Below are 25,650 nucleotides of genomic sequence, written 5' to 3' on the forward strand. Positions count from 1 at the left end.
AATTCTTCAATTGCTTGAATCTCTCCTTTCTCCATACAAAATACTTAGCTACTTTACTATACCAATTGGTACTACCGGATTCAAGGTACACGCATTATCAGAAGAACCGCGTCGAACCTTGGTGATCTTGTAAAATTTTTCTTTTTCCTATCGTTTATTAATTCAATTGATATTAAATTCCTCTCTTTTCGAATGCTCACGACAAACTAGAATGGTTTTGGAAAAGAAACTTGCTGACGACGGACCTAGTACGGTAACACCTTGGTCAATATTGTTAAAAAGAGAAAATCATATTGTAAATCAAGAAACTCTCATTTCTTCTGAAGATGCAGGATCTTTAGAAGCGATTAAGAAATCCGGTCTTTGTTATGATCCACGGATGCGATTTCATGCAACTCTGAATGAAGTAGATGATCACCCAGAAGACCCTAGACGTGTGCTTCGTGTCTTTGAAGCAATTAGAAAGGCTGGTTACGTTTCTAATACTCCAAGTCCTGCTGATGCTTTTCTTCGCCTTCCATCAAGGGAAGCTACTTTGGAAGAGTTATTAAGGGTACATACGCCAGAAATGTATGAGAAAATTATAAAAACCGAATTAATGTCCAGAGAGGATCTTGCAAACCTTGAAAAGATTAGTGACTCCTTGTACTTCAATAATGAGAGTGCTTTTTGCGCACGACTAGCTTGTGGAAGTGCCATTGAAACTTGTGCTGCTGTCGTTACAGGAAAAGTAAAAAATGCGTTTGCCGTTGTTCGTCCTCCTGGTCATCATGCGGAACCTCATAAACCTGGTGGCTTTTGCCTATTTAACAATGTCTCTGTCGCTGCTAGGAGCATGCTTCAACGATATCCTGACAAAGTAAAAAGAATTCTAATTGTTGATTGGGATGTGCATCATGGTAATGGTACTCAAATGGCTTTCTATGATGATCCAAATGTATTGTATATTTCTCTTCACCGTTATGAACAGGGAAGATTTTATCCTGGTACAGTATATGGTTGTGCAGAAAATTGTGGTGAAGGTGCAGGCTTAGGCCGTACTGTCAATATTCCATGGCCATGCTCAGGCATGGGTGATGGTGATTATATCTATGCCTTCCAACGCGTTGTTATGCCGATTGCTTATGAGTTTCAACCTGATTTGGTGATCATTAGTTCTGGCTTTGATGCTGCAGCTGGTGATCATATTGGCCAGTGCTTAGTGACACCGGCAGCTTATGCTCATATGACCCAAATGTTAATGGGATTGGCAGATGGGAAAGTTTTCGCTTCTTTAGAAGGAGGATATAGTTTGGATGCTATAAGTGTTTCTGCTTTAGCAGTAGCACAAAGTTTGATTGGGTTACCCCCTGGTCGATTGCATATGGTTTACGCATCACGGCATGCAGTCGAAACAGTAGATAAGGTTACAGAAATACAGTCCCAGTTCTGGAGATGCATGCGACCCAAATATATATCGGCCAATCCTGAAAATGCTCATGTTAGCAGACTTCACGATATTATACGATCGTATCAGGCAAAAAAGCTTTTCGAAGACTGGAAAATAACTAATCTTCCAATTCTTCGTGATTCCCTTTCTGAAACATTTGCCAATCAGACTTTATGTTCAAATGATTTTTTTCAAAAAGATGTCTTGGTTGTACTTATCCATGAAGCACCCCTTGTTTTGGGGGATGGTAAAAAAGATACAAATGCTTTGAGTACATCTGATTCGCTTTTAGTAGATCCTGGCAGTCTGTACATAGAATGGGCTATGCAACAAAACTTCGGACTGATAGACATCAACATACCTGAGGTGGTAACTGGTGAGAATAAACCATACAATATGCATGAAGAAACGAAAAAATTATGTACATATATTTGGGATAACTATATTGAGCTTACATCTGCTAGAAATGTTTTCTTTGTTGCATCCGGGAAAGCAGTCGAAGGGATTATTCACTTAATCGCTTCACGTAATGTGACGAAGACAGTCCGTTGTATTGTTAATTTTTTTGGCTCAGAACCACTTACAGGATTAAAGACTGCATCTGAAGATGATTTACCGGGCTGGTACTTTCGACACTCTCTAGTTTTTGTTCGTTCTTCGGACGACTGCTGGAAAAAGCCTAAAAAGAACAAAAGAAGATATGGTCGTTTGATGCAAAGTGAGCATGATTCTGCAACAAACATGCTAGAACATCATTACCGGGCGGTAACTCAGTACTTTACACATTTGTTGAAAAAAAATGATTCATCATGATAGAATACCAAGAAATAATTGGGATTTTTATTGAAGATTTGTTACGGATGACATGCATAGTCCTGTCAGTATACCATTTCGGAGACCAATAATTTGTCTCTTAATTTCTGGATTCAAGATAAACATATGCTACATGCGATTTGAAAACTCGTGAGAAATGATTACGATTATTAAGATGACAGTGGAATCTTCATTGTTTAATTACCCAATACCTAATTTGTTATACCGCATACACTTGAGTTCCCTTCAATGGTCTTTGCTTTACACCAATCTTTTTTGATCCGATTGATATTTCGAAGAGATTTCGAGAAATTGGAATTTTTGGAAAGCTTATTTTAAAAGCACATTTCGTTGGCATGTTTGGTCATAATAGAGCTTATGTACTTTCGTTTCACCGAGCCATGAATATCCTATGTATATACTACAATCAACTTTACTGGAAACAATTGTCGAGACATGTACTGTTTGTTTTTAAGTACTTCAATGAAAGTAGATAGTAGAATTTTATGAAATAATAAAAAAAAAGACCTAGATTTTTTATTTCAATTCAAATATTCAATTGAAATGTTCATACTTTATATCTGTTAAATAGTTTATATATGAAAGTCCCGGGTAGCTCAATCGGTTTAGAGCGTCTGACTCTTAAGATGGTTATCAGAAGGTTGCGAGTTCGAGTCTCGCCTTGGGAGTTAACTTTTTACTAAAGGTACAATATTCTAACCAAGAAAAGGAATGAATGAATGAATGAATGAATGAAAAGAAACAGGATTATGTCTTTACAAGCCTTGGAATAGGTTTTTCTTCCTAATTCCTGTACCATATGAATTGCAATACCATGGCCTGCTTGAAAGTACTTGAAGAAGGATGAGTATTTCAAAGAAAGACATGTAAGCATAACTGGAAAGAAAAAGAAAATCAAATTAGAAAGCTGGTTTCTTCGTATGGTTTAGACTATAAATGAAAAAACTTCGTAACGAAGAGAAACAAAGACGAAATGATGTGTAATACGAGTCGCTCTCTTACACCTTATTGACAAAAGTTTTACTGTAGCTTTTTAAGCTGCTTTTGTGAACGTTCCTAGCAATAGATACCTCTCACTTTCAGCAAAAACAGAAAATCTATACGCATTTAGAATTGAGAAACCAACCATCCTATTGAACTTGTAAATTCATGTTTATCATGAATCCTGAATCCGACTGAAATGCACTTCTTCGTATGTAAGGATTTTATGTGCTCAATTTATGTCTCTTATAATATTTTTGCTTTCCGAAACGTCAAGCTACGGTTGTATGGTGTAGTGGTCAGCACGTGGGATTCTGATTCCCGAGACCCGGGTTCGATTCCCGGTACGACCTTCACAACCGTACTTTTTTCGATCTTAAAATTTTGGTTATTTGTCTGGTGAGGAGCCAAGCCCTGTAAAACTACTCTGAGGTTATTACTAGTATCGCGAAATGGGATTTATTAGAAACAACGGTGAGTACATTAGATGAAAACATGCGCGAAAGACGACTGTTTCATTCCTACTATGCTAAGGAAGTAGACCACTCATTGAAAGTATAAACAAACGACTCTCCTCGGCTTGAGATTTATGTGTCAGAAGGGTGAACTAGTTCTAATACTCGTTAGTTCTCAGCACGGTTGTATGGTGTAATGGCTAGCACATGAGATTTTGATTCTCGAGACCTGGGTTCGATTCCCAGTACGACCTTTTTTGGGTCCAAATATAGACCTTGAAAACAAGATATGATATTTATATTTTTCATCTCTACTTTTAGTTGGTAATTGCTTTATGGATCCTCACATTTCATACATTTACTTAATACAAAATTATTGATCTTTTGCGTAGCATATGAATCGTTGACTGTAAATATTTGATCTGTTGCGATATTTTATGGGCTGCACTGGTTTCATGTTTGGTTCCTTGAAACTCATTGTTCAGTTTTTGCAGCTTCGTGTCTTTTTATAAAAAAAATTCATAAACAGCTTGTTATGTTGTTTTTCATGAGCCAAGAAAAATATTTAGCGACATTTTAATGACTAAAAGTCGCAAAAAACGTACAATTCGAAATGCAAAAAAAAACCCACTTCATATATTTTCAATGACTCTCAAAGAGAACTTGATTTATTATTTTTATAAAAAATAACCTTTTATTTTTATTATAGTTTTATCTCTTCCTGACTTCCTTTTTCCTACATTCGACGGCAAACAAACCATATCGTGAGTCGCAGAGTAACAAGCTCAGGTATCAAAAATGAAACGTAAACAAACAAAAGTGGAAACCATCATGAAGACATACTTAAAATAGTGTGTATATAGAATCTTTCTTTCTTTTTCCTTCTTTCTTTTTTTCTTTCTTTCTTTTTACAAATCAATATATTACATTCGAATTGGCTCAACCAAATGAAAAATCAGCTTTGTATAACTGTTCTCTGATTCATTGTAACCGTATTCAACGCAAAATCTCTGTCTTATACGAAACCAATACAAGCTACGGTGGACGTATTTTCGCAATTTCAGCACTGGGCGTTTCATATGAAAATAGCCTCTCCAGTGGATGCAAACTGGTATGAGTTGATTGTAAAAAAAAATGAATACATACGTCTAAAAAACACGTTAGTAATTCTCACGGTTTATGAGAATAAAATTTGAGCGAAATTAATATCTACAATTGTAAAATTGTATACGTTAATTGGACTTTGTTGTACTACGTGTATAGACGCTAGTAGTGTCCAGGAATCTGGTTAACTAAATTGAAAGTAGGAAGAGGATCTTATTTAGCCAGACCAATCGAAACCAAATGCTTCTCCCCGCAATGTTCGACTACCATCATAGCTTCGAATCCTATCTTCTGAAATGTCATGCTGTAATCGCCCGGCGAAGTCACCCAGCACGTTCTTAAATTCTGCTGAAATAGGGATGCAGCTTTCCAGGTTCCTTCAGTTTGTATCTGAATAGCCAGTGCTTTACAACTGTCAATATCAGCCCAGCGTTACTTAGAGCATATAGGACTATAGCTTAATACCCTTTTGTAAGTTGCAGAGGATCCCAACAATCCCGAAACAATATCGCTATAATAGGAAGAATCATCGTCACTATTGTGCAAATAATCGAGTAACAGCTCTACTCGTTCACGCTTGCCATCACTGATAATCGTCTCTAAATCTAATAGTAGCTCTTCTATAGTGTTACTACTATTAATTCCGAGTGCGATACCTGAAGTGTATAGATGATTAATTAATCGAGTAATTTAACTACTACAGTAAATGTTATGTGCTTGCTGTAAGAATCCGACGTGGTCTCCTTCCCTTCCACTGGGTGGATTTATAGCGGACCCATATCACAGCAGGTGCTTCTGTTGCTGTCACCATTGCAATAATGGAGTCTAGAGTTGTTAAAAATTTAAACTTATAAGTATTCTAAACAGCTCAGTCAGCTAAGGTTGTATGGTGTAATGGCTAGCACATGAGATTTTGATTCTCGAGACCTGGGTTCGATTCCCAGTACGACCTGATTTTCGATTTCAATCTCTTTTTTCATTCTTTTAAAAAAGAAGCTTATTATTTTTAGAATCGAAGGCAAGCAATAAATTATTTTAAACAAGCCTATTAGAAGGTTTCTATTCTTATTCCCTTTCGAATCGAGATAAAACGTGCTTTCCTCTGCAGACAAAGCAATCCTTGAAATCCCATTCGATTGTATGTAGTATGATAATCTCAATAAAAACCAACCTTAAAATGATATCGTATTTTTCTTTCTATGATATTTATAACCGCCTCACAAATCCCATGTAACGCACCAATTGTAATGAAAACAAAACAAAAAAAAGACAACTCTAAATTATGGTCGTCCAACTAGTTCAAAAAGATTCAGAAGGAAACGAACATTCACCCAACAATTCCTCAAGTAACAAAAACAGTCAAACAATTATGAGAAGAAAGAGGCACATAGTGGCCAATATAAAAAACAAAAACAAAAAAAAAATCCAGCAGTAATGAGAATCCTTTGCAAGCTTCCTCTAGATGAATTCTTCCATTTTCCATTTTCGTTATTCTGAGATGCAACAGAATACGTTAAACACCTATCTTCTGTTCCGGTGATCGAATTTATGTTTAATTTATAAAAAGAGGGTTTGAAATAGTAAAAACAAGCGTTTTTTTGGGAAAAATAAACAACTTTAATATTCGCCAAGTAAAATTTTTCCTATGGAATTCGATACGTACCTTTGTTTTGTAACCTCAAATAAGAGCCCGCGTCATCAGGTAACGCTTGTGTACGTCAACAGCAATATAGCAAGGCTGGCGAGGATTTTATTTATCTTTAACAAGTTTCCTAACAGATCGAAGAATATTGGACGGAGGAATATTTTCCAGTTTTTACAGAAAAAATCATTTTATAAAAAGATTTAATAGGTTTTCTCAATTGCCTTCTCATACCTATTTTTATATTTTCTTTTTTTTCCAAATTTTGGCATAAAATCTCATTTTTAACAATTGTCTAAGCAGTTGTTTACCAAGAGCATTGGAACAGCGAGGATCAATTCATCGTCTTTTTGCTTAAAAATAGACATTTTCGTTTTCGCGAACCTCCCCTTCATGAAGTAAGCAGTTCGCAAGGCTAATTACTTGTTTGAACGAAAATAGGACTTTGTTGTGTGTGTGTGTGTGTGTGTGCGTGTGTTTCTTGAACTCTGAATTTTTGTATTACAGGATAGTAACTTGATAACTTTTTGTTTGTTTGTTTTCCTGTCGTCGTTCCCTTTTTGGAGTACCTCTTTTATAATTCCAAGTTTTATCTTTCTTCTCTCTTCAATACACTCTGCGATATCATTGCACTTTATTTCCAAATGCCTCCAAAATTTTCTTCTCAGTACGTTGACACCGATAATAATGTCAATGAGAATGAACGGGACAGTGACCCCTTTGTGAATGCTAAAAGTTACTATGGCAAAGACACAGATATATCGACTCGTCTTGGCTCAGGTCGCGGACGTACGCTCTCTACTTCAGCAGAATCACCTGCGGCTGCTAATCCCGAACTTAAGAATATTCGCCGCCGCGGTAGTTTAGATGAACATAAAGAGCCTCGAAAATTTTTGGTTGACGTTGATAAAACTCTGCATTCCTTGCTGGAATCCGAGGACACTGATCGCAATATGCAAATAACCATTGAAGACACTGGACCGAAAGTCGTTTCTTTAGGTAGTGCTAGTTCAGGCGGCTATCGTCTTTACGAGCTCCGAGGCACTTATCAGTTGTCCAACTTGCTTCAAGAATTAACCCTTGCCAAGGACTATGGCCGCCGCTATGTTATGATTGATGAGCGTAGATTAAACGAAAATCCTGTTAGCCGTCTTTCTCGACTTATTAAAGGCACCTTTTGGGATGCACTTACCCGAAGAATTGATGCTAGTACTTTGGACGTCATTTGCCATGACACCAAGGATCGTTCTGGTCACTCAGTGAACCGCATCTACGTCCCCTTACCCGAAAAGGAGATTTATGAGTACTACTGCCGTGCTTCAAAAGAACGTCCTTACTTGAATTTGCAAGTGGAATATCTACCCGAAAAAATTACGAAAGAGTGGGTCCGGGATGCCAACCATAAGCCTGGTTTACTTGCTCTTGGCATGGAAAGATATACGGATGACGAAGGACAGAGCCACCTTCGCGGTGTCCCCTTTGTTGTTCCTGGTGGCCGTTTTAATGAAATGTATGGTTGGGACTCTTATTTTGAGGCGCTTGGTTTGCTCACTGATAATCGCGTCGATTTAGCTAAGGGAATGGTAGAAAACTTTATTTTCGAAATTAAACACTACGGTAAGATTTTGAATGCCAACAGAACTTATTACTTGCTGCGTTCTCAACCTCCACTCCTTACCGATATGACTTTACGCGTATACGAACGTATACAAAATGACGAAGGTTCGAAAGACTTTTTGTACCGCGCCTTTTGTGCAGCTATAAAGGAATACTACACAGTGTGGATGAGTGCACCTCGCTATGACCCAAAAACTGGTCTTTCTAGATACCGTCCCGATGGTCTTGGTGTTCCTCCCGAAACTGAAGCTAGCCATTTTGAGCAGTTGTTGCGGCCCTACATGGAGAAATATAACATGAGTCTTGAGGAGTTTACCGAGGCTTACAATTATCAAAAGGTTCAGGAACCTGCTTTAGATGAGTACTTTTTACACGATCGTGCTGTTCGTGAAAGTGGCCACGATACAACATACCGCCTTGAGAAAGTGTGTGCTGACTTGGCAACTGTGGATTTGAACTCTCTTTTGTATAAGTACGAGACCGACATAGCCCGTGTTATTTTGGAAAACTTCAATGACAAATTCGAATTGCCAGATGGCCGTGTTGAGTCTTCCGCTGTTTGGGACCGCCGTGCAAGGTCTCGTCGTGCTGCTATGGAGAAGTACAACTGGTCGGAAGCCCAATCCATGTGGTTCGATTATGACACCAAATTTGAAAAGCAGAGTACTTATGAGAGTGCAACTTCATTTTGGGCGCTCTGGGCCGGTGTGGCAACACCTCGCCAAGCAGCCAAATTTGTTGAAGTTAGTTTACCCAAGTTTGAAGTATCTGGTGGTATTGTTGCTGGTACGAAGGAAAGTCTTGGTCAGGTGGGTCTCCATAATCCAAGTCGTCAATGGGATTATCCGAATGGCTGGAGTCCACAACAAATCTTGGCTTGGTATGGTCTCATTCGTTATGGTTATGATGAGGAACTCCGTAGAGTGGTATATCGCTGGCTCTATACTATTACGAAATCCTTCGTTGATTTCAATGGAATCGTTGTTGAAAAATATGATTTAACCAGACCAGTCGATCCTCATCGGGTTGAAGCAGAATATGGTAATCAAGGTGTTGATATTCAAGGTGTTGCAAGAGAAGGATTTGGTTGGGTGAACGCTAGTTACGAAATTGGACTTACCTTTTGCAATTCTCACATGCGGAGAGCCTTGGGTGCTTGCACCACTCCTGAGGTCTTCTTCAGTGGAAGAAGTAAATAAGAGACTGTGTAGAAGGTGAACCAGTTCCAAATGAAGAAGGAAATTTTGGAAGAGCAATCTTTTCAAACGAAATTATCGCTTTAAAGGTTATGTATGCATAAGTGGACTTTTTATCCCTTTATTATTATTAATTTTAATGATTCCGTGTTACAAACTTGATGCATCCGTTTAGGAATGGATCATGATTTTAAAATAAAACTAGTAAAGTTTCTATTAGTTTTTTTTTTTTAGTTTTTTTTTATTGAAAAAGATATGCCCTTAATCTATAGTATTGAACTAAGTTAAAATCACTGTAGTAATATTTCGTAGCTGCGACTACTCTAAAAAATCTTTATTACCTTGTATGCTAAAGAACTAGCATTAATAGCTGAAAAAATTAGACTACAACTTGACTTGTATATATGGATTCGTCTTAGGACTTGAATATCAAAGATCGCACAAGCAGATGTTACAAACACTAATATTATGATTCTACCACATCCAAACACAAACATTATCATGTGGGATGGTTCGATATTCACTAAAAAAGGTAAGAAAATTCACTAAAAAATTAATAATTTATTCTGTAATACTTAAAGTTTTAAAATACTAAGCTTTATATGAGAGCCGGTTGAACAGAAAGCTAACAATATTAGGCACATGAGTATGCTCGAGATGGGGAAATTCAAGAAGTCTCTGGAGATGTAGCGCAAGCTATTCTATATTATGGTTTAGCCAAATCAGAATATCAAGGGATCTATGATATGTCTATGCGATATTTGACGAAAAAATGCGCTAGCTATCAGATTGAAGAATTGACAAAGCAAATTGAGGAGCTAAAGATAATTGCGCCTATAAAGAACTCCTCGCCATCATCAGCAATGACATCCATGTCTCTTTCTACAAGGCTATTACCTATGTATACACCTGCGTTGACGGCTCGCTTTACATCAAATTCTGTAGTCTTACCCACAGAAACCAGTCCAGTTCAATCGAGACAGTTAGTACAGGAAAAATCTCATGTTGATAAAGAAGACGATCCATTTATCGTATATCCTAAGTTTCAGTCGCAAGTGAACAAACTAGCTCCTAGCTATGGGTTGGCGGTGGCGTTTTCTATAGTCCCGATGGATGATGAACAGTCTTCTCCTAGCATGTTCAGTTCTGATGAGAGTTTTCTGATTATTGATGGGGATGATTATACCATTGAAAAACCGGAGCAGCAAGAGCCGTTGCCTACAGAAGAATTTGACGGTGAAAGCAAAGAATCATCGCAGTCCATTGTAATGCGCCCAAACATTACCCCTACAAACTTTAATGAGTTGAAGGGTGATAAAATCAAAAATGGAATTGATTATGGTAGCACTACTGAATCTGAAGTTCGAACAAATTTTCCAAATGAAACAAAAAGTGAACTATCCCGACAAAAAACGGAAAGCGAAATGGATCTCCGTGGTCGAAAGTCCAAAGGGAAGGATCGATATGACGAGGAAAGCGTCACTAGTAGTACTACTAGTAGTATTGGAGAAATATTAGACTCACAAGAGGATATAAACCAGATTTCGAAAGAAAAATCACGGGAAACTTTTCCTGACACACCGAGAGAAGCAGAAACTTCGGCAACCCCAAGCGCTGAAAGTAAAGGAAAGCAAGAACGACCAAAGCGTCCAGAACGAAGGAGAAGCCGATTTCTCATACCTTTCTTTCGGACTTTTTCTGGAAGGAAGAAGAAGACTGAAGAAGAAAAATCGCCTGATTCTTCTGTAGAATCATCGACTGCACAGCTTACAATGAATTCACAGGTGAAGATTGAACATCTAGAAACACAGATTGCTACTTTACAACGACAGCTGGAACATTTTCAAATGCAAAATCCTTAAATTAATTTATAACCATTAAATTACCAACAATTACCAACAATTCCTAACTATTCCGTTTGTTTATTTTCCATGAATTTGTTTTACGTCATGGAATCAAGGAAGACAGCCAGATTCCTCTGTATCTCCCAGCTAGCTATTCGACTTCTACAACAAAACCTCCATGTTTCATGATGCTCAATTCATAAAGAGTCAGAAGGCAATTTTCCGAAGTCCCCAATTGTAGAGGCGTATACGTTGACGTGGCAATGACAAGAAGTCGTGGCGTATCCCAGTGATTGATGAACTGCAGTAATGAGCATATATATATATATATATACTATAAGATACGTTAGTGGGAGCTCATTTTGTTATAAGCATTTACTGGGGTTAATTATATTCCAATAACTTTATTGTCTACTGTATAGGAAGGACTAAAGGAAACCAATTCCAAAATGGAGGATAGAATAGTGGATAAATTGGATGAAAAAATGGATGCTTCAGATTTGTCCAACGTCATGGAGAATGAGGATGTTAATCCTGAGGTTATTAAGACTGGGGAAACAAAAGTTGCAAGGGGAACAGAGACTTTGAATTATGATATGAAAAATAGCTCGTTTAGTCCATCAATGACCCGAACCACATCTGATGGAACGGTAACTTTAAAACAAATACGAGCATTTCAATCAAATAACCCTGGATTTTCTTCAGCGAACTGTTCGTCTCCAGTTCATACGAAAGCAGAAGAACCAGGACTTGGGTTAACGCCCATGAATAGCCGGGATTACAGCAATAAAATTGCGAATCGCTATAAATTATAAATGAGTTCAATCCTCATGTATTAATAATGCCAGTTTCGCGATTATTTTTTGCTTAATGTAATTAGCAATTTCATTTGCTACGTTTCAATGCTTTAAAAGAACGTTAAATATGATTGCTTTTACGAGTTTTCCATGACTCGGTGGCTAGAAGGAGCTGTCGTTGATCTCGTCAAGTTTATATGGATGTTTAAAGTTGGTCTATTCTTTGCGCTTTCTTCGTAGGATAATAGGGCTTTAAGGAATGGTCATTTAACATGTACTGTATGGAATGATTGTTCTTTATATGAATACAGAGCTCTCCTAACTAACGTTTATGGCATAATGATGGTATGCATGATATGAATTAATGAATATAGTAATGAGCAAATAATATTTAAGAACACGGCACTTGAGAAAAACTCTATGCTTTCTTTTGGAAAAATATCATCTATGCTTCTCTGCTTACTTTGCCGCTTTTTTTCGTTTTTCATGACTTTTTAACAACGAGAAAAATGATATCTTTCATTGAGTTGAAACTAGATACAAATCATTAAATCATTGCTAAAGTAAATGTTTTCTGTATTTTTATGAATTTTTAATGTAACGAAAATAAAATCTACTCTTTCTTACGATTCCAAATCTCTATCACTATATAACCATGACCTTTTCGTTACCGTAGTAATATTCTAGCCTTCATGCTTCGACCATTAGGTAGATTCGTGAGAAGTCCAATATTCCTGTGGAAACGACTATCATCTAACAATGCAATTCATAAAATACGGAATGTTGGGATAATTGCGCATATAGATGCGGTATGGAATCAGTTGAGCGATGTTGAATCTCAGCCGGAAAGGTGTTGAATTTACATTAGGCATTAGGCAATGATCTAAAATGTAAAAGATGCTAACTGTTTTGTCCAGGGAAAGACTACACTGACGGAAAAAATGCTGTACTATGGAGGCTACACAAATCATTTTGGAAATGTCGATACAGGCAACACCGTAATGGATTATTTACCTTCAGAACGAGAAAGAGGAATTACTATTACTTCCGCAGCTATTACATTTTCCTGGAGAGGACACACTATAAATTTAATCGATACACCTGGTCACGCTGACTTTACCTTTGAAGTAGAGCGATCGGTCGCAGCTTTAGACGGTGCTGTAGCCATCTTGGATGGCAGTGTCGGTGTCGAAGCCCAAACAAAAGTTGTATGGAGTCAGGCAACTCGGTATGGAATACCCAAAGTCATCTTTGTTAATAAAATGGATCACATTGGATCGAGTCTTTCAAAGACGATGCAGTCAATTTATGCCCAATTGGATTGCCATAATCCAATCGTCCTTCAACTTCCTGTGTTTTCGGAATCGTTTGAAGAGAAGAAATTTTTAGGCATCATAGACGTACTACGACAGAAAATGATTCTTTGGGATGTGTGTTCAGACCAAACATTCTACGATGGAAAACACGTACGTGAAATTCCTATTCCTGAAGAAAAAAAGGAGGAATTTCAAGAAGCCAGGGAAGCTATGGTAATGACTCTTTGTGATCTTGATGAAACTTTGTGTGACGAGTACTTACAAACTGAAAATGTGAATGCATTTTCGGAAAATCGATTAACAGCCGCTTTAAGGGAACAATGTATTACGGGAAATGTAGTCCCAGTACTTTGCGGATCCTCGTTAAAAAACATTGGTGTTCAACCTGCTATGGATGCTATAGTTGATTACCTTCCTGATCCTACGGAGGTTAATCAGCTCAAAAAGGAGATAAACACTACCAAAGCTTCTAATGCTATTTCTTTGGAAAATCTCCCCTTATATGCACTCGTCTTTAAAGTCATTCATACACCGACTAGGGGAATCCTTACCTACATTCGGGTGAAAGAAGGAACTTTGAAACGAGGGATGATGATATACAATCCAAGAACGAGAAAAGCAGAGCGTACTATAAGGTTGTACAATGTTTATGCGGATCAAACACAGGAAGTAGATGAGATTTCAGCCGGAAATATTGGATTGATAGGTGGTCTGAAAGAATTTCATACTGGTGATGCAATTATTACTAAGAATAAAGGAAAAGAACAATCCTACATAAAAAGGGAAAACCTCTCGCAGTTACATATTCCTATTCCAGAACCAGTCTGCATGGCGGTCTTGGAGCCAGACTCTTTAAAAGATGAACCAAAGTTACTAGAAGCACTTGCTAATTTGGTCCGTGAAGACCCTTCCCTTCGGTATACACAAAATAGCGAAAGCAATCAGTGGATTTTGGAAGGGATGGGAGGTCTGCATCTGCAAATCTCTCACCAGCGACTCGTAAACGATTTTGGAGCTCGGGCAACTTTAGGAAAGCTTCAAGTAGGATATCGTGAAACAATTACACGACCTTGTTCTTATGCTGATGAAAACGAAGGCTTTCCATTGGGTATCTCATTGCACGTACATTTATATCCTTTAGATGAAATCGTAGATACCACGAAGGCTAACCATTTTCAAGAGGGATTTGTCTTTCAAGGCTGGACAAAAAATGATTCTGTTACTTTCCCAGAGTCGCTTGAGCTTTCCACGATTGATGAGCATTTATTCTACGGTATTTTAGCAGGTTTATCTCATGGACCACTATATGGATTCCCCCTCTGGAATGTACAAGCAGCTGTTCACATTGAGGCATGTTCTCTTCCATCATCTACTTCTTCATCTTCCCTCTCGCCTTTGGCACTTTTGTCTCAGGCGATGGCAAAGGCCACTCGGCAAGCTGTTCAAAAACTGTATCGTCAAACACCTAACGCATTTTCCATTTTGGAACCCTATATGGATATAACCATCACAACTCCAGATGAGTATATAGGGACTATTACCAAAGATTTAGTTGGAAAGCGAAGTGCTGTGATCCATGAGATTGTTGATGAATCAAGTGCCTTAGATCCGTTAGGGGAGCTAGCCTCACAAGAAAATACGGATAAAAATATGACAAAGGCAAAATACATCCCAAGAGAAACCTCTTCGTATTCCTCCATAAGCTCCTCTATGGATAAACAGACTTTGACGCAAAATGAGCCGTACTCTGTCTCCAAAACCAAGCGTGTTTCCGCTCAGGTGCCCATGGAACGAATGCTTGATTACAACTCAGTATTAAAAGCGTTAGCAAAGGGAAATGCAAAGTTTACAATGTCTCAAATTCAGAATCCGTCGTCTTCAACTTCTGTCCCAACCCCATCTTCATCTTTCCTACCTATGTCTACTGAACGGCAAAAGCACGTTTTTGCAACCGAAATGTTCTGAGGAGTTCCTAAGAAATAAAAACATGAGGTTATTTAAAAAATTCAATCATAGAATCTTGCTAAAATTTATATCCCTATTCCTGTATCTGAAGCTCCCTTTTTCTATACCTTTCGGTGTATGCGAATATTCTACCCTTACGGAGTTGCGTACTAAGTGATTATCCACGCTCACATAAACTTAACCTTAACACATATCACCACATTCACGACAAAACACTCTAGACGATATTAATAATGTCTGCAGAAGGAACCGTTGTTGATAACACTACAAGCGTGATTCAAGAGCAAGTAGAGAAGTCTGTAAACACCGCTGCTTCTGCTGCTGAATCGCCGGAAGAATCCACTCCTCAAGAACAAGATTTCCGCGTTTTTGTTGGTCGCTTGAATACGTCTACCAAGAAAAGTGAAATCCGTTCTTTGTTTGAAACCGTTGGACCTGTGTATGTAAAAAAAAAAGGACAAACCCTAGCTTCGTATGGCGAAAGACTTAAGATGAATGATGAGATGAAGGTTAAAACAACTATTATGGGGTCTCTACTATTAAGTACTGGGACCTTTTTGATGTTGTAATTTTTGATTCCGTCTAGTTCGTCAACTTTTCAAGTGGTTTGCCTTGGTCTTTGATCATTTACTTGTGGGCGTGAAAGCTAACTAAGTACAGTCGCAAAGTTACTATACCTTTCCGCCGAGTACGCCGTGGTACTCGCTTAGTGCCCTCTGGTATCGCCTTCGTCACATTCACCAACGAAGAAGACGTTCAAAAGGCTATTGATACCTTAAATGAAAAGACCTTGAACGAGCGCGAGATTGTTGTACAAAGAGCTCGCCCTGTTCAGAAGCAACCTAAAAAATCTAAGAAAGAGGTATGGCAAAATGCTAATTTTGCTGAGCTGTGTGACTAACGACTGTGAAGCTTAGGGAGAAGACCACCGCTAACGAAGAAAATAATGAAACTGCCCCTACCGCTGAAGATGCTGAAGCTTCTTCTAAGGAGGAAGGCACTGAAAATAAGGAAAATTCCGAAACTCCATCTACAGAAAAAAAGCAAAGCGGCAAATCTAGAAATGCTGCTGGCAAGAAGAAGGCTAAGCCTCTTCCTCCCAACTCTATCTATGTTTCTGGTCTTTCTGTTACATTAACAAACGAAGGCTTGAAGGAGATGTTCGATGCTTACAACCCAATTCGGGCTCGTATTGCTGTTCGCTCTCTCCCACCTTACATTATCCGCCGCATTAAGCTTCGTGGTGAACAACGCCGTGGTCGTGGTTTCGGTTTTGTTTCCTTCAACACTCCTGAAGAACAAACCCGTGCTATTAACGAAATGAACGGTAAGCAAGTTGGTGACCTTACCTTGGTTGTTAAGAATGCTATTTCTCGTGAAGAAAAGCAAAAAGAAACCGAGGACAAGCAAGACGAAAATGAAGCTGCTTCTGAGAAGGTTGGTGAGAAGGCTGAGACTGAAGAAGCCGCTCCTGCCACTACAGAGGCTCCTAATGCTAATGCAGAAGCTGAGTCTGCTGCTCCTGCTTCAGCCTAAGGAAACTGTAGCAAATGTTCTAACTTTATGATCTGTCCATGCTCTGTAACCGTTTGTACTTTCTTTTTAGAGCTCCCTTTGTACCTTCGACTTATGTTTATCCCCTCACCCTTGCGCTCGCGCTTTTAACGTTTGTTCATTTCCTGCAGGAAGTCTTTGCGTAAGAACTGAAAAATTGTAGAATAGGATTTATTGCATAGACTTTTTGTAATTTATATATTTGTCCGTATGTTGGAAAGCATACGGATGTTTTGTCTAAATTATAAAAAAACATGTTATGAATTAAAAGTGTATTTATACATCACTTTTATGGGGCACATCTGTATTTGTAGCTGAAAACATCAACGGTGAGTCGCGTAAGGTTTGAAGTTATTTCTGACAAAGTTCTTTCAAGACATCGGCCACATATACAAAATCAGATTCTTCTAAGAAAGGAGCACCACCTACACGAGTGTAATATCTGCCCTGGTATTCGACAAATCGTAGAAAAGTGTTTTTGCTTTGCCAAAACTCTTCTAAAAAGTCGGCGGAAGGTATACACCGCAGAGGGACCTCGACATTCACCATGGCAATAGGAGAAGCCAATGCAAAGTAAGATGTTCCCAAAGATTCAGCGATGATTTTGGAACCTCTTACAGCAATGTCATGGTTATAACTTTGTATCTTATGTTCACCACCTATGGACTTTCTGAACGCTATTGCAGCATCGATGGCGATAAATTTAGGCAAGTCCATAAAAGAAGCATTCAGAAACCGTATGCCTAAAGAATCTGCAGGAGGGGAATTTTGCTTACGGATATGATAGCCGTAGGAGATTGGAAGGGCTTCGATGAAATTGTGGTATTTCTTGGACACATATAGGATCGTCGTACCCGAAGGTGCATTAAGCCATTTATGAGCATTAGTATATAAAAAATCAGGATCCAGAGAAGATAAGGAAAGAGGGCAGAATCCGATACCATGAGCAGCATCTACAACACTTATTACGCCGTACTTTTTACAAAGTTGGATTAGTTCCTTGCAAGGCAGCTGAGTAACTGGCATAGAAGTAATGAAATCAAATATGAAAACTCTTGGTTTATTCTTAACCAAATAGGATTCTACCCGAGACAAAAATTCAGAAGGGTCATAAATAAATTCGACTTCCAAGGTGTCTACCTGAACGTCATACCGATTTCGAACAAAATCAAGAGCAAATTGACATGTAGGATAAGCTACATTCAAGCTTAAGATTTTATCATTAGCACTCCAAGGAAAGGTCAAGAGAATAGAACTAATTGCCTGGGTTGCAGAAAAACAAAATGCCAGGTTGCTGGAAGTGGTATCCAAGAGTTCAGCAATTTGGAGTAATGTGTTATTAGCTAGTTTGGGAAGCCTATATTTCATTTGTAAATCTTGGGTCTTTTCTGATTCCTCTAACAGTTGCAAATGCCGTTGAAAAGCAGAAGCACAAACCACGCCATAGCTCCCATTATTAACTGATACATAGTTTTTGTCTAACATATAATATGGCTTTAAAGCATGCCCAAAAGGCATACAATCCGACATATCAGATCTAGGAACAGGGATCAAAAGGATTGTAATCAGAAAAGCGAATCGTGTAAGAATTAGCTATTACGAGATAACTCAATGGTAAAAGTGCAGAAGATCAATGACCAGACGGTTAGATCAAGTAAACGTTGAAGTTTTGTAGCATTAAAGAAATCGAAAGTTGTCAAAACAAAATAGTTGGAAATGGCCTATAGAACCTGAATTGCCATTGATCCTCTATACAGTAAGAAAACTGAAAAAAATGTTCTTTGCTTTGTGGTATTAACAAGTAGATAGTTGGAAAAAGAAAGAATTTGAATTTTTAAGCGCTCTCTATTATTAAGGACTCTTTCTCACTTCTATTTGGACATTATGTTTATGTATATTTACTGTTTTTCGCTCGTAAACATTCTTATACTGCTATGATGTATTTTCTCTTTCAAATCTTGATATATTCTTTGGTGAACGATTAAGCCTCATTTTAGTCTGTAAGTATTTCCATTTTATATATAGGGTATACAGGAATTGAATAAGTTAGATAGCAACTAAATTGTATTAAATAAAAAAAAGAAAGAGAAGCTTTTTATAATAAATCTAGGATGAACTCTCATACACAAATAATAATCCCTTTTTGGGTTTCACAAAATTTTCCTCGACCAGCGAGTAGCTATATGGATGATGCTTAGTTTGCAGCTTGGATATAATCGATCAACCTCTTGGATTCTTCTTGCCAGTTCATCTGAGTTAAAGAAGTGACAGTGTAACGAACACGAGTCTCTCCTTTGAAGTTATCTTGCTTTGCACGACATTGAAAGATGTATGGTAAATAGCACGCTTCAGCCATACAGTTCATAAAAGCATTTTCATCATTTTCTTGATAATCGTTAAGTTCGTCCGCTGACTTGCGCATTATAATTTTACCAACATCATCAAAAACATTCAGCCAAAGTTGTCCGGTATGATCACCAACTGCAATCGTCATAATGTATCGATATTGAGGAGCATCATATTCTTTATTACATTTTTCACAACGCCAAGAACCACCTTGATCAAAGACTTTTTTATTGCAGTCCGGTGCAGGGCACGCAGGGTATGATACGTTCTTTTTTCGAATATAAACAATAGTACCTTTCAAGCTGAAGTAGTCAGGTGTTTCAGACATGCCTAAATGCTCAGCTTGAACTTCCGCAATGCTTTTCCTTTCTGCTGATCGTCCGGATACAGAGCTGATTGATGCATTGCTGCTGTGTTTGGCAAAGTTTTGACCTCTACCCTGTCCATCATACCATCCCTTCAATACGTGAGACTCTTGGATATCAGGATCAATAGACATAGTGCTGCTGGTCAACATAGATAAAGATCGACCTTGAAAATCGTTTACTTTAACGCCCTTAAAAGCCAAAATACTCTCCTCGGGAACGGAAAATTCAATTGCAAGTTTTCCCCATAAAGTAATCCTCATTTCAAAACCAGTTTGATCAACGACAGTAATGTCACGCTTATCAAAGCCTCGAGAAGTAGCACGACTGGTAATTTGCTGAACAGGACCAACAGTTTGTAAGACACCAATAACATCGATTACAGCGTCCTTTGCAACATTACCAACTTCTTGTAACGAAACAAAGCTAAACCTAGCGATAGGAACAGCCGATTGATCTTCAGCTTTCTTTATTTCGGTATCACGTTCAAACATGAGCTCATACTCGTTCTGAACGTTCGTAAATTGTTTTTTGGCGATGTTAACACGACAGCGGCTAATGTAGTAAACTTGCCCTTCATGTAAAATATCGTAAAAAGCGTCTACCTGATCGTTGAAGCCAGTAGCCCGAATCTCTCCGCTTTCATCTAATAAATTAACACTAAAAAGCTTTCCTTCACCACGTTGGTTATGCCAGTGTTTTATATCAGATTTATTGGTAACACGAGCTCGAATGGTCCACTTATTTTGATAAGGAGAAAGTCCTTCAATGGGATAGATAATTGTGCTGTATCCATTTCCAGAATTGGGGCCAGAAGGTCTCTTTACCATTGGCGGAGGAGCAGGAGCAGTACTGGGGGAGTTATTCCCGTAGAAACTACCTGCATTAGCAGGATAGTTAGCGGGTGCAGTAGATTGGTCCATGGAGCCTCCATTGACTGGAGGTTGTTGCTGTTGCCGCGGAGTATCTACAGTTTCTAACCCGGCCGGGTTTCCAATCTTTTCCATGAAACCAAGTTCAGTTAATACATTCAGGCCAAGAACAATTAAGATTTTCCTTTCTTTCATAATATTGACCGTAAATTGAGTTAATTGCACAAAAGCACCCTTCGCAAGCTTATTTTCGGCAACCAAATGATTTAGTTGAGTACTAAGCATGGACTGAGCATAATTGATGGAATCAGAAAGAACCACACGATAACGCTTGGGAGCACCAGATGTAGGGTTCGAATTTAATTCTTTAACCGTTAACACCTGGAGGACAGGATTTGGGGGAAAAGACGAAGAATCTGAGGTGCTGATATATCAAGTTAGTAACTAATCCGCAAATTCGTTCATTTAATAATTTATCTAAATCTAAACATACTTAATAACACGCAGTGAACCAACGGAAAGCCGTTCGGCCATTTTTCAACTTGTTTTGCTTTTGTTTAAGTGTTTGGTTTTAGGAAAGATACAGAGGCGCGTCGCGTTAAAATGATTTACCACCCACGAAATATCTGACGCGTATGGTGAGTGATTATTATATTACGCGACGCGTCGCGTTTGTGTACGCGTTGAATCAACTCGCGATTCTGTTTATTGTTTACTAGACGAATGTTGTCTTCTTCCAGCAACGATCAATAATCAAGACATACTATTTCCTTTCTTTGGAAAGGAAATTCCCAAAGAAATTGAGATACGGTCTATCGATTTGGGAGAATTAAACTCATTTGTACTGAAAGTTTCAATTACTCCAATCATTTACGCCTTGCCTCATTTTGAACTTATAATATATATTATATATAAACGCATACTTATTTAAAAGCAGAGATACGGGATATATCAAAAATGGATTCTGTTTCTATGACACCTAGTACACCGACGCGTTCATCGTTTTCTTCTCTGGACGAGAATAGACGTAAAAGGCCATTGTTTACTGAAAATGAGAGCATCTTCAGCGATTCCGTGTCTAATGAGTCCTACTCACCTCAATCGCATGTTTACAATGCTTCTACTTTTGAAGAAAGCCCACATACGCCGTTGATGAATCCAAAGAAAAACGTTCGGCTATCTACTACTTTAAGACATGGGTTATTCTCAAGAATGGATATCACCAACGAAAAAAAACCACCGGGACTCCTTTCTAGTCTCTTGGACTGTAAAATCAAAGATCGTGATCAACAATCAGAGAACATTACACCTTTAGATAAACAACAAAAGAGCTTTTCCGGTCCCTTTAGTACAGGGCTCTTATCGAAACGTGAGAAGCAAATGTTATGGGAAGTCAATTCAACCAATCCGAAAAGTGAACAACCTCATACACCCTGTAAACGTACTTCTCATATGAGTAGCGGCTATCCGGAATCCCCAACATCCCCATCTTCTCTACTGCTTCGCCGAAAGTGTCCTGGGCCTGATTTTTTGCAATGCCTGAAGCCCGAAAATTCGTCTTCTGAAGATTTAGAAGACAGTGTTGACATGTTATCCTTGCCAACGTTTTCATGTGGTTCAGATGATTTTTTAAATACTTATAATACGCCAAACAAGTCTCAAGCAATTTTTCTACATACTCCTCCTACGACAGGGTGGAAAGAAGATGAGGACGAGGATGACTCATCATCGTTAAGTTGGACACCGACGAGTCCAAACTTTTTTAGCACAACGAGCCATGAGGAATTTAACGATGCCAATCGGTGTACTGAAATGCTGTATGGCCGGTTTTCTCAGGTGAAATTACTGAGCGAAAGTGACTTCTCCTATGTTTATAAAGTTTCAAAAATGGCTGATCTCCAAAAAGATTTCTCCATCGTGAAAATCGTGAAGAGGAAAGGTAATAGTTCTAAGGAAACTATGCGACAAATCCAGGAAGCCAACATCCTACGACAGGTACGCGACTGTCCACGCATTGTTAACATGGATGACTTTTGGGAATATAATGATCAACTATTTCTTCAACTAGAATACTGTGAGAATGGCGATTTAGGTACCTTTTTAACTGAACTGGGTTTAATGCAAGTACTGGACGCTTTCCGTGTTTGGAAAATTCTATTACAGTTGAGCCAGGTAAGTGAACTCATCTGAGTTTTATTGACTTTATTTAGGGTTTATACTATTTGCACAAGCTCGGTGTTGTACATCTAGACGTTAAGCCTTCGAATGTGCTTATTACCCGCGAAGGTAATCTTAAGATTTCCGACTTTGGCTTGTCTTCAAGTCTTCCTGTTTCTTCTTTAACAGACCTTGAGGGAGATAGAATGTACATAGCACCTGAGGTACTGATGATGCATGCCTATGACAAGCCAGCCGATATTTTTTCCTTGGGTCTTAGCATGATCGAAGCCGCGACAAATGTGGTTCTTCCAGACAACGGTGTTGAATGGCAACGGCTACGCTCAGCCGATTTTTCTGATCTGCCAAAGCTAACGCAATTCTTGACACCAGAGGAGCAGACTCTCCCATCAAAGATGGCTTGTGCCGAATCTCTAGAGAAAATGCTTAATAGAATGATAGCTCCAAATCCAGAAGATCGAATTACGGCTGAACAGCTACTAAGCACAGATGAAATTGGATATGTGCATGCAGAATCTAAATTACCCGCTATTATTTTTGAAAACCAATCTTCCTGGCTCGGCACCCCTCATTAAGATTGTCGATATAAAAGCTCGAATTCTCTCGTAAATCTTTTGCGTGACAAACCTTTACTGAAATACGGTTTCCTTAAGTCTACATTCAGGTTCGTTTCTAATCCTTTTAAAGTTTCTTGACATGATACTCTTCTTTTCTGGCGATTCTGCTTTCCACTAACCAAAAGATTTTTTCTTATTGCGTACAGAACAGAAGTATACGAATTAGCATCTCATCTACTCCTCAGTATATTTTATTCTTTCTTTAATCACTTACTTTTAATGTCCGGTCTCATTTATTTTATTTATTCTGTTGGATTCTATTATACCCGCGACAACATATTTACATCTCCACTTTAAGGGTTCTAATGTTATATTGTTCCTTCCTTCCTCTGATACCTTCTTTATAATACGAATTTACACTTTCCTAGATTCGTTTCAAGCATCAATAATACAACGTTTACCTAGTAAATATTGCATAAATTTACTCTATTTGTTTTCTGTTCTTAAAATTCATTATTCCTCAGTATTACCACATACAGTGCTGCACTGCGTTTCCTAAAGTGTGAGTGAAGCGCGGGGATTTCACGTCTTTCCATCTCACTACTACCACCATAATTCTTTTGTCAATAAATTGCTATATTCGGGATGGGAGGTTCGGATTTTGAAGATGATGAGTTGTTTAAAGACTTATAGTAAGTACACGTGTTTTTAAGGGTGATGGACTAATAATTGAACTGTTTAGTGGTGAAGAGAATGATGTTGAGAAATCGAAAGGGACAGACGAATCAAAAAATGAGCCAAATCAGGCCAAAAATGAAATTGTAGAAGTCGGTGAAGAAGAAGAAGCCGCGAAAAATGAACAAATTGGCGAAGAAAAAGACACAGATGCATTAGGCTCGAACCCAGTAGAAACAGAAAAGGAAGGAGCCAATGTAGAAGAAAAATTATATCGAGGAACGTATGAAGAAAATGGAACTGAAGGCAAGGAGCCTGCGGGTAATGAGGATGAAGAGCCAGATCAAATCTCCGCTAGCTGGGAAGCAGCTGAAAGCACTGAGAACTCCACTCCTTCGTATACAAACGTAGCAAATCCAGCTGCTATGTCTTATTCCGAGAGAAGACAGCAGGAAGAACCTAAAGAAGACCAAAGCCCTTTTAATAAAGAAGATGGGTATGAATTACCTGACAGGGTTATAGAAAAGAGGATTGATGGTGAGACTAACCATGCATAGAAAAATGTTTATTGGTGGCTTGAACTGGGAAACTACTGATGGTATGTATAATAAACGGCTGTTGAAGCTGGTCAGAGCTTGATTGTTGTTATATGGCGTATAATAAAAGTCGAGACAAGATAAATTTAATTCGGGAAAGGACAAAGTTACTAATAAGGTTAGAGTCTCTTCGTGATTACTTTGAACAGTTTGGTGAAGTTTTGGACTGTACAGTTATGCGAGACAGTACGAGCGGACGATCACGTGGATTTGGATTTTTGACGTTTAAGGATCCCAGATGTGTAAACGAGGTGATGTCGAAAGAACATCATTTAGATGGTAAAATTGTATGTGGAGCTATTATTATTTAGAAAGATGGTGTGGAAAGATGCTGACATGATTAGATTGACCCGAAGCGAGCAATTCCTCGTGAAGAACAAGAAAAAACAGCAAAGATGTTTGTAGGTGGAGTTCCAGGGGATTGCACAGAAGAAGAATTCCGTGATTTCTTTAATAATTTTGGTCGAGTATTAGATGCGACGCTAATGATGGACAAGGACACGGGACGGCCCCGTGGATTTGGATTTGTAACCTTTGAAAATGAAGCAGCGGTGGAGGCAACAATGTCTCAACCGTATATTACTATTCATGGAAAGCCTGTGGAAGTAAAGCGTGCTACGCCAAAGTCGAGTTTGCGAGATAGCCATGACCGACATCAGCATAATTTCCATGGTGGCATGAACCCGTATTATTCACAAAATATGAATATGTACGGAGGTATGACACCTGCTATGATGGCGCAATATTATCGTCAAATGCAGCAGTATATGGAAGCCATGCGGAATATGCCAGCAGCAGCAGCTGGCACGATGCCTTATACCCAGCCCGTGATGCCCGCCGGCATGGCAGAGTGGCAACAACAACAACAACAACAACAACAACAACAGCAAGGAGCTGGTTATTTTGATCCATCAAAAGGCCCTGGGGAAGCTGGTTCAGGAACTGGACGAGGTGGATATCACAATCGAAATCCTGGTGGACCCAATCGACAGCGATATCGTGGCCGTCGCGGTGGGTCTACGGGAGGCGGTGGACATAGCTTTCATCCCTATCGTCGATAAAAAGCCCATGCATGTTAAAGTGGATGTTGACATGAAGCATCCTTTTTAGGACAACTTCTTGTTGTTTGAAAGAAAAATCTTTGACCATAATTTTTTCTTGTAATATTCCCTTTCATAAAGTACCTTATTATTATTTAGAGTGCTGTTTTTTTTTCTAATAAAAAAAACAGAAATGGCGTTTTGATTCCGCCATTTTCTAATACATTCATGTTGTAAAAGTAATAGTAATATTCGTAACTAAGAGTAATGTTTGATTTCATTTAAGA

General features: G+C 38.5%; 10 protein-coding genes and 4 non-coding genes across 14 annotated transcripts; 12 read left to right on the forward strand and 2 right to left on the reverse strand.

Annotated features, from left to right (window-relative positions):
- Positions 1-53: 53 nt before the first annotated feature.
- On the forward strand, positions 54-2,696 carry SPOG_01448 (histone deacetylase Clr3). The gene has a single exon (XM_013170136.1). It carries the CDS (start codon positions 212-214, stop codon positions 2,240-2,242), a length of 2,031 nt encoding a protein of 676 aa, XP_013025590.1. The 5' UTR covers positions 54-211; the 3' UTR covers positions 2,243-2,696.
- Positions 2,697-2,848: 152 nt separating this feature from the next.
- Positions 2,849-2,931, forward strand: SPOG_16380. Its single transcript has one exon. It is a non-coding gene; the product is annotated as a tRNA-Lys (tRNA).
- A 594-nt stretch (positions 2,932-3,525) lies between these two features.
- Positions 3,526-3,597, forward strand: SPOG_16381. Its single transcript has one exon. It is a non-coding gene; the product is annotated as a tRNA-Gln (tRNA).
- Positions 3,598-3,881: 284 nt separating this feature from the next.
- SPOG_16382 lies at positions 3,882-3,953 on the forward strand. Its single transcript has one exon. It is a non-coding gene; the product is annotated as a tRNA-Gln (tRNA).
- A 1,730-nt stretch (positions 3,954-5,683) lies between these two features.
- Positions 5,684-5,755, forward strand: SPOG_16383. The gene has a single exon. It is a non-coding gene; the product is annotated as a tRNA-Gln (tRNA).
- Positions 5,756-6,541: 786 nt separating this feature from the next.
- Positions 6,542-9,519, forward strand: SPOG_01449 (alpha,alpha-trehalase Ntp1). Its single transcript, XM_013170137.1, has one exon. It carries the CDS (start codon positions 7,090-7,092, stop codon positions 9,259-9,261), a length of 2,172 nt encoding a protein of 723 aa, XP_013025591.1. The 5' UTR covers positions 6,542-7,089; the 3' UTR covers positions 9,262-9,519.
- A 247-nt stretch (positions 9,520-9,766) lies between these two features.
- Positions 9,767-11,120, forward strand: SPOG_01450 (uncharacterized protein; the record flags this gene model as incomplete). Its single annotated transcript, XM_013170138.1, has 2 exons — positions 9,767-9,790; positions 9,897-11,120. The coding sequence occupies 2 exons, from the start codon at positions 9,767-9,769 to the stop codon at positions 11,118-11,120; spliced, it is 1,248 nt and encodes a 415-aa protein (XP_013025592.1).
- A 392-nt stretch (positions 11,121-11,512) lies between these two features.
- On the forward strand, positions 11,513-12,535 carry SPOG_01451 (uncharacterized protein). Its single transcript, XM_013170139.1, has one exon. It carries the CDS (start codon positions 11,552-11,554, stop codon positions 11,915-11,917), a length of 366 nt encoding a protein of 121 aa, XP_013025593.1. The 5' UTR covers positions 11,513-11,551; the 3' UTR covers positions 11,918-12,535.
- A 1-nt stretch (position 12,536) lies between these two features.
- Positions 12,537-15,410, forward strand: SPOG_01452 (translation elongation factor G). The gene is made up of 2 exons (XM_013170140.1): positions 12,537-12,708; positions 12,817-15,410. Exons 1-2 carry the CDS (start codon positions 12,592-12,594, stop codon positions 15,178-15,180), a joined length of 2,481 nt encoding a protein of 826 aa, XP_013025594.1. The 5' UTR covers positions 12,537-12,591; the 3' UTR covers positions 15,181-15,410.
- SPOG_01453 (single-stranded telomeric binding protein Tgc1) lies at positions 15,343-16,961 on the forward strand. Its single transcript, XM_013170141.1, has 3 exons — positions 15,343-15,619; positions 15,841-16,042; positions 16,093-16,961. The coding sequence occupies exons 1-3, from the start codon at positions 15,414-15,416 to the stop codon at positions 16,714-16,716; spliced, it is 1,032 nt and encodes a 343-aa protein (XP_013025595.1). The 5' UTR covers positions 15,343-15,413; the 3' UTR covers positions 16,717-16,961.
- On the reverse strand, positions 16,839-18,756 carry SPOG_01454 (aminotransferase). Its single transcript, XM_013170142.1, has one exon. The coding sequence runs from the start codon at positions 18,262-18,264 to the stop codon at positions 17,086-17,088; it is 1,179 nt and encodes a 392-aa protein (XP_013025596.1). The 5' UTR covers positions 18,265-18,756; the 3' UTR covers positions 16,839-17,085.
- On the reverse strand, positions 18,703-20,897 carry SPOG_01455 (DNA replication factor A subunit Ssb1). Its single transcript, XM_013170143.1, has 2 exons — positions 20,811-20,897; positions 18,703-20,741 (listed from the first exon to the last, which is right to left on the reverse strand). The coding sequence occupies exons 1-2, from the start codon at positions 20,849-20,851 to the stop codon at positions 18,929-18,931; spliced, it is 1,854 nt and encodes a 617-aa protein (XP_013025597.1). The 5' UTR covers positions 20,852-20,897; the 3' UTR covers positions 18,703-18,928.
- Positions 20,898-20,995: 98 nt separating this feature from the next.
- SPOG_01456 (WEE protein kinase Mik1) lies at positions 20,996-23,586 on the forward strand. The gene is made up of 2 exons (XM_013170144.1): positions 20,996-22,489; positions 22,528-23,586. The coding sequence occupies exons 1-2, from the start codon at positions 21,275-21,277 to the stop codon at positions 23,068-23,070; spliced, it is 1,758 nt and encodes a 585-aa protein (XP_013025598.1). The 5' UTR covers positions 20,996-21,274; the 3' UTR covers positions 23,071-23,586.
- A 34-nt stretch (positions 23,587-23,620) lies between these two features.
- Positions 23,621-25,604, forward strand: SPOG_01457 (mRNA cleavage factor complex subunit). Its single transcript, XM_013170145.1, has 5 exons — positions 23,621-23,744; positions 23,795-24,223; positions 24,285-24,325; positions 24,447-24,610; positions 24,668-25,604. The coding sequence occupies exons 1-5, from the start codon at positions 23,698-23,700 to the stop codon at positions 25,382-25,384; spliced, it is 1,398 nt and encodes a 465-aa protein (XP_013025599.1). The 5' UTR covers positions 23,621-23,697; the 3' UTR covers positions 25,385-25,604.
- The last annotated feature ends 46 nt before the right edge of the window (positions 25,605-25,650 follow it).

This window comes from Schizosaccharomyces cryophilus (assembly GCF_000004155.1).
Source record: "Schizosaccharomyces cryophilus OY26 unplaced genomic scaffold supercont4.8, whole genome shotgun sequence".
NCBI classification, from domain to species: Eukaryota; Fungi; Ascomycota; class Schizosaccharomycetes; order Schizosaccharomycetales; family Schizosaccharomycetaceae; genus Schizosaccharomyces; species Schizosaccharomyces cryophilus.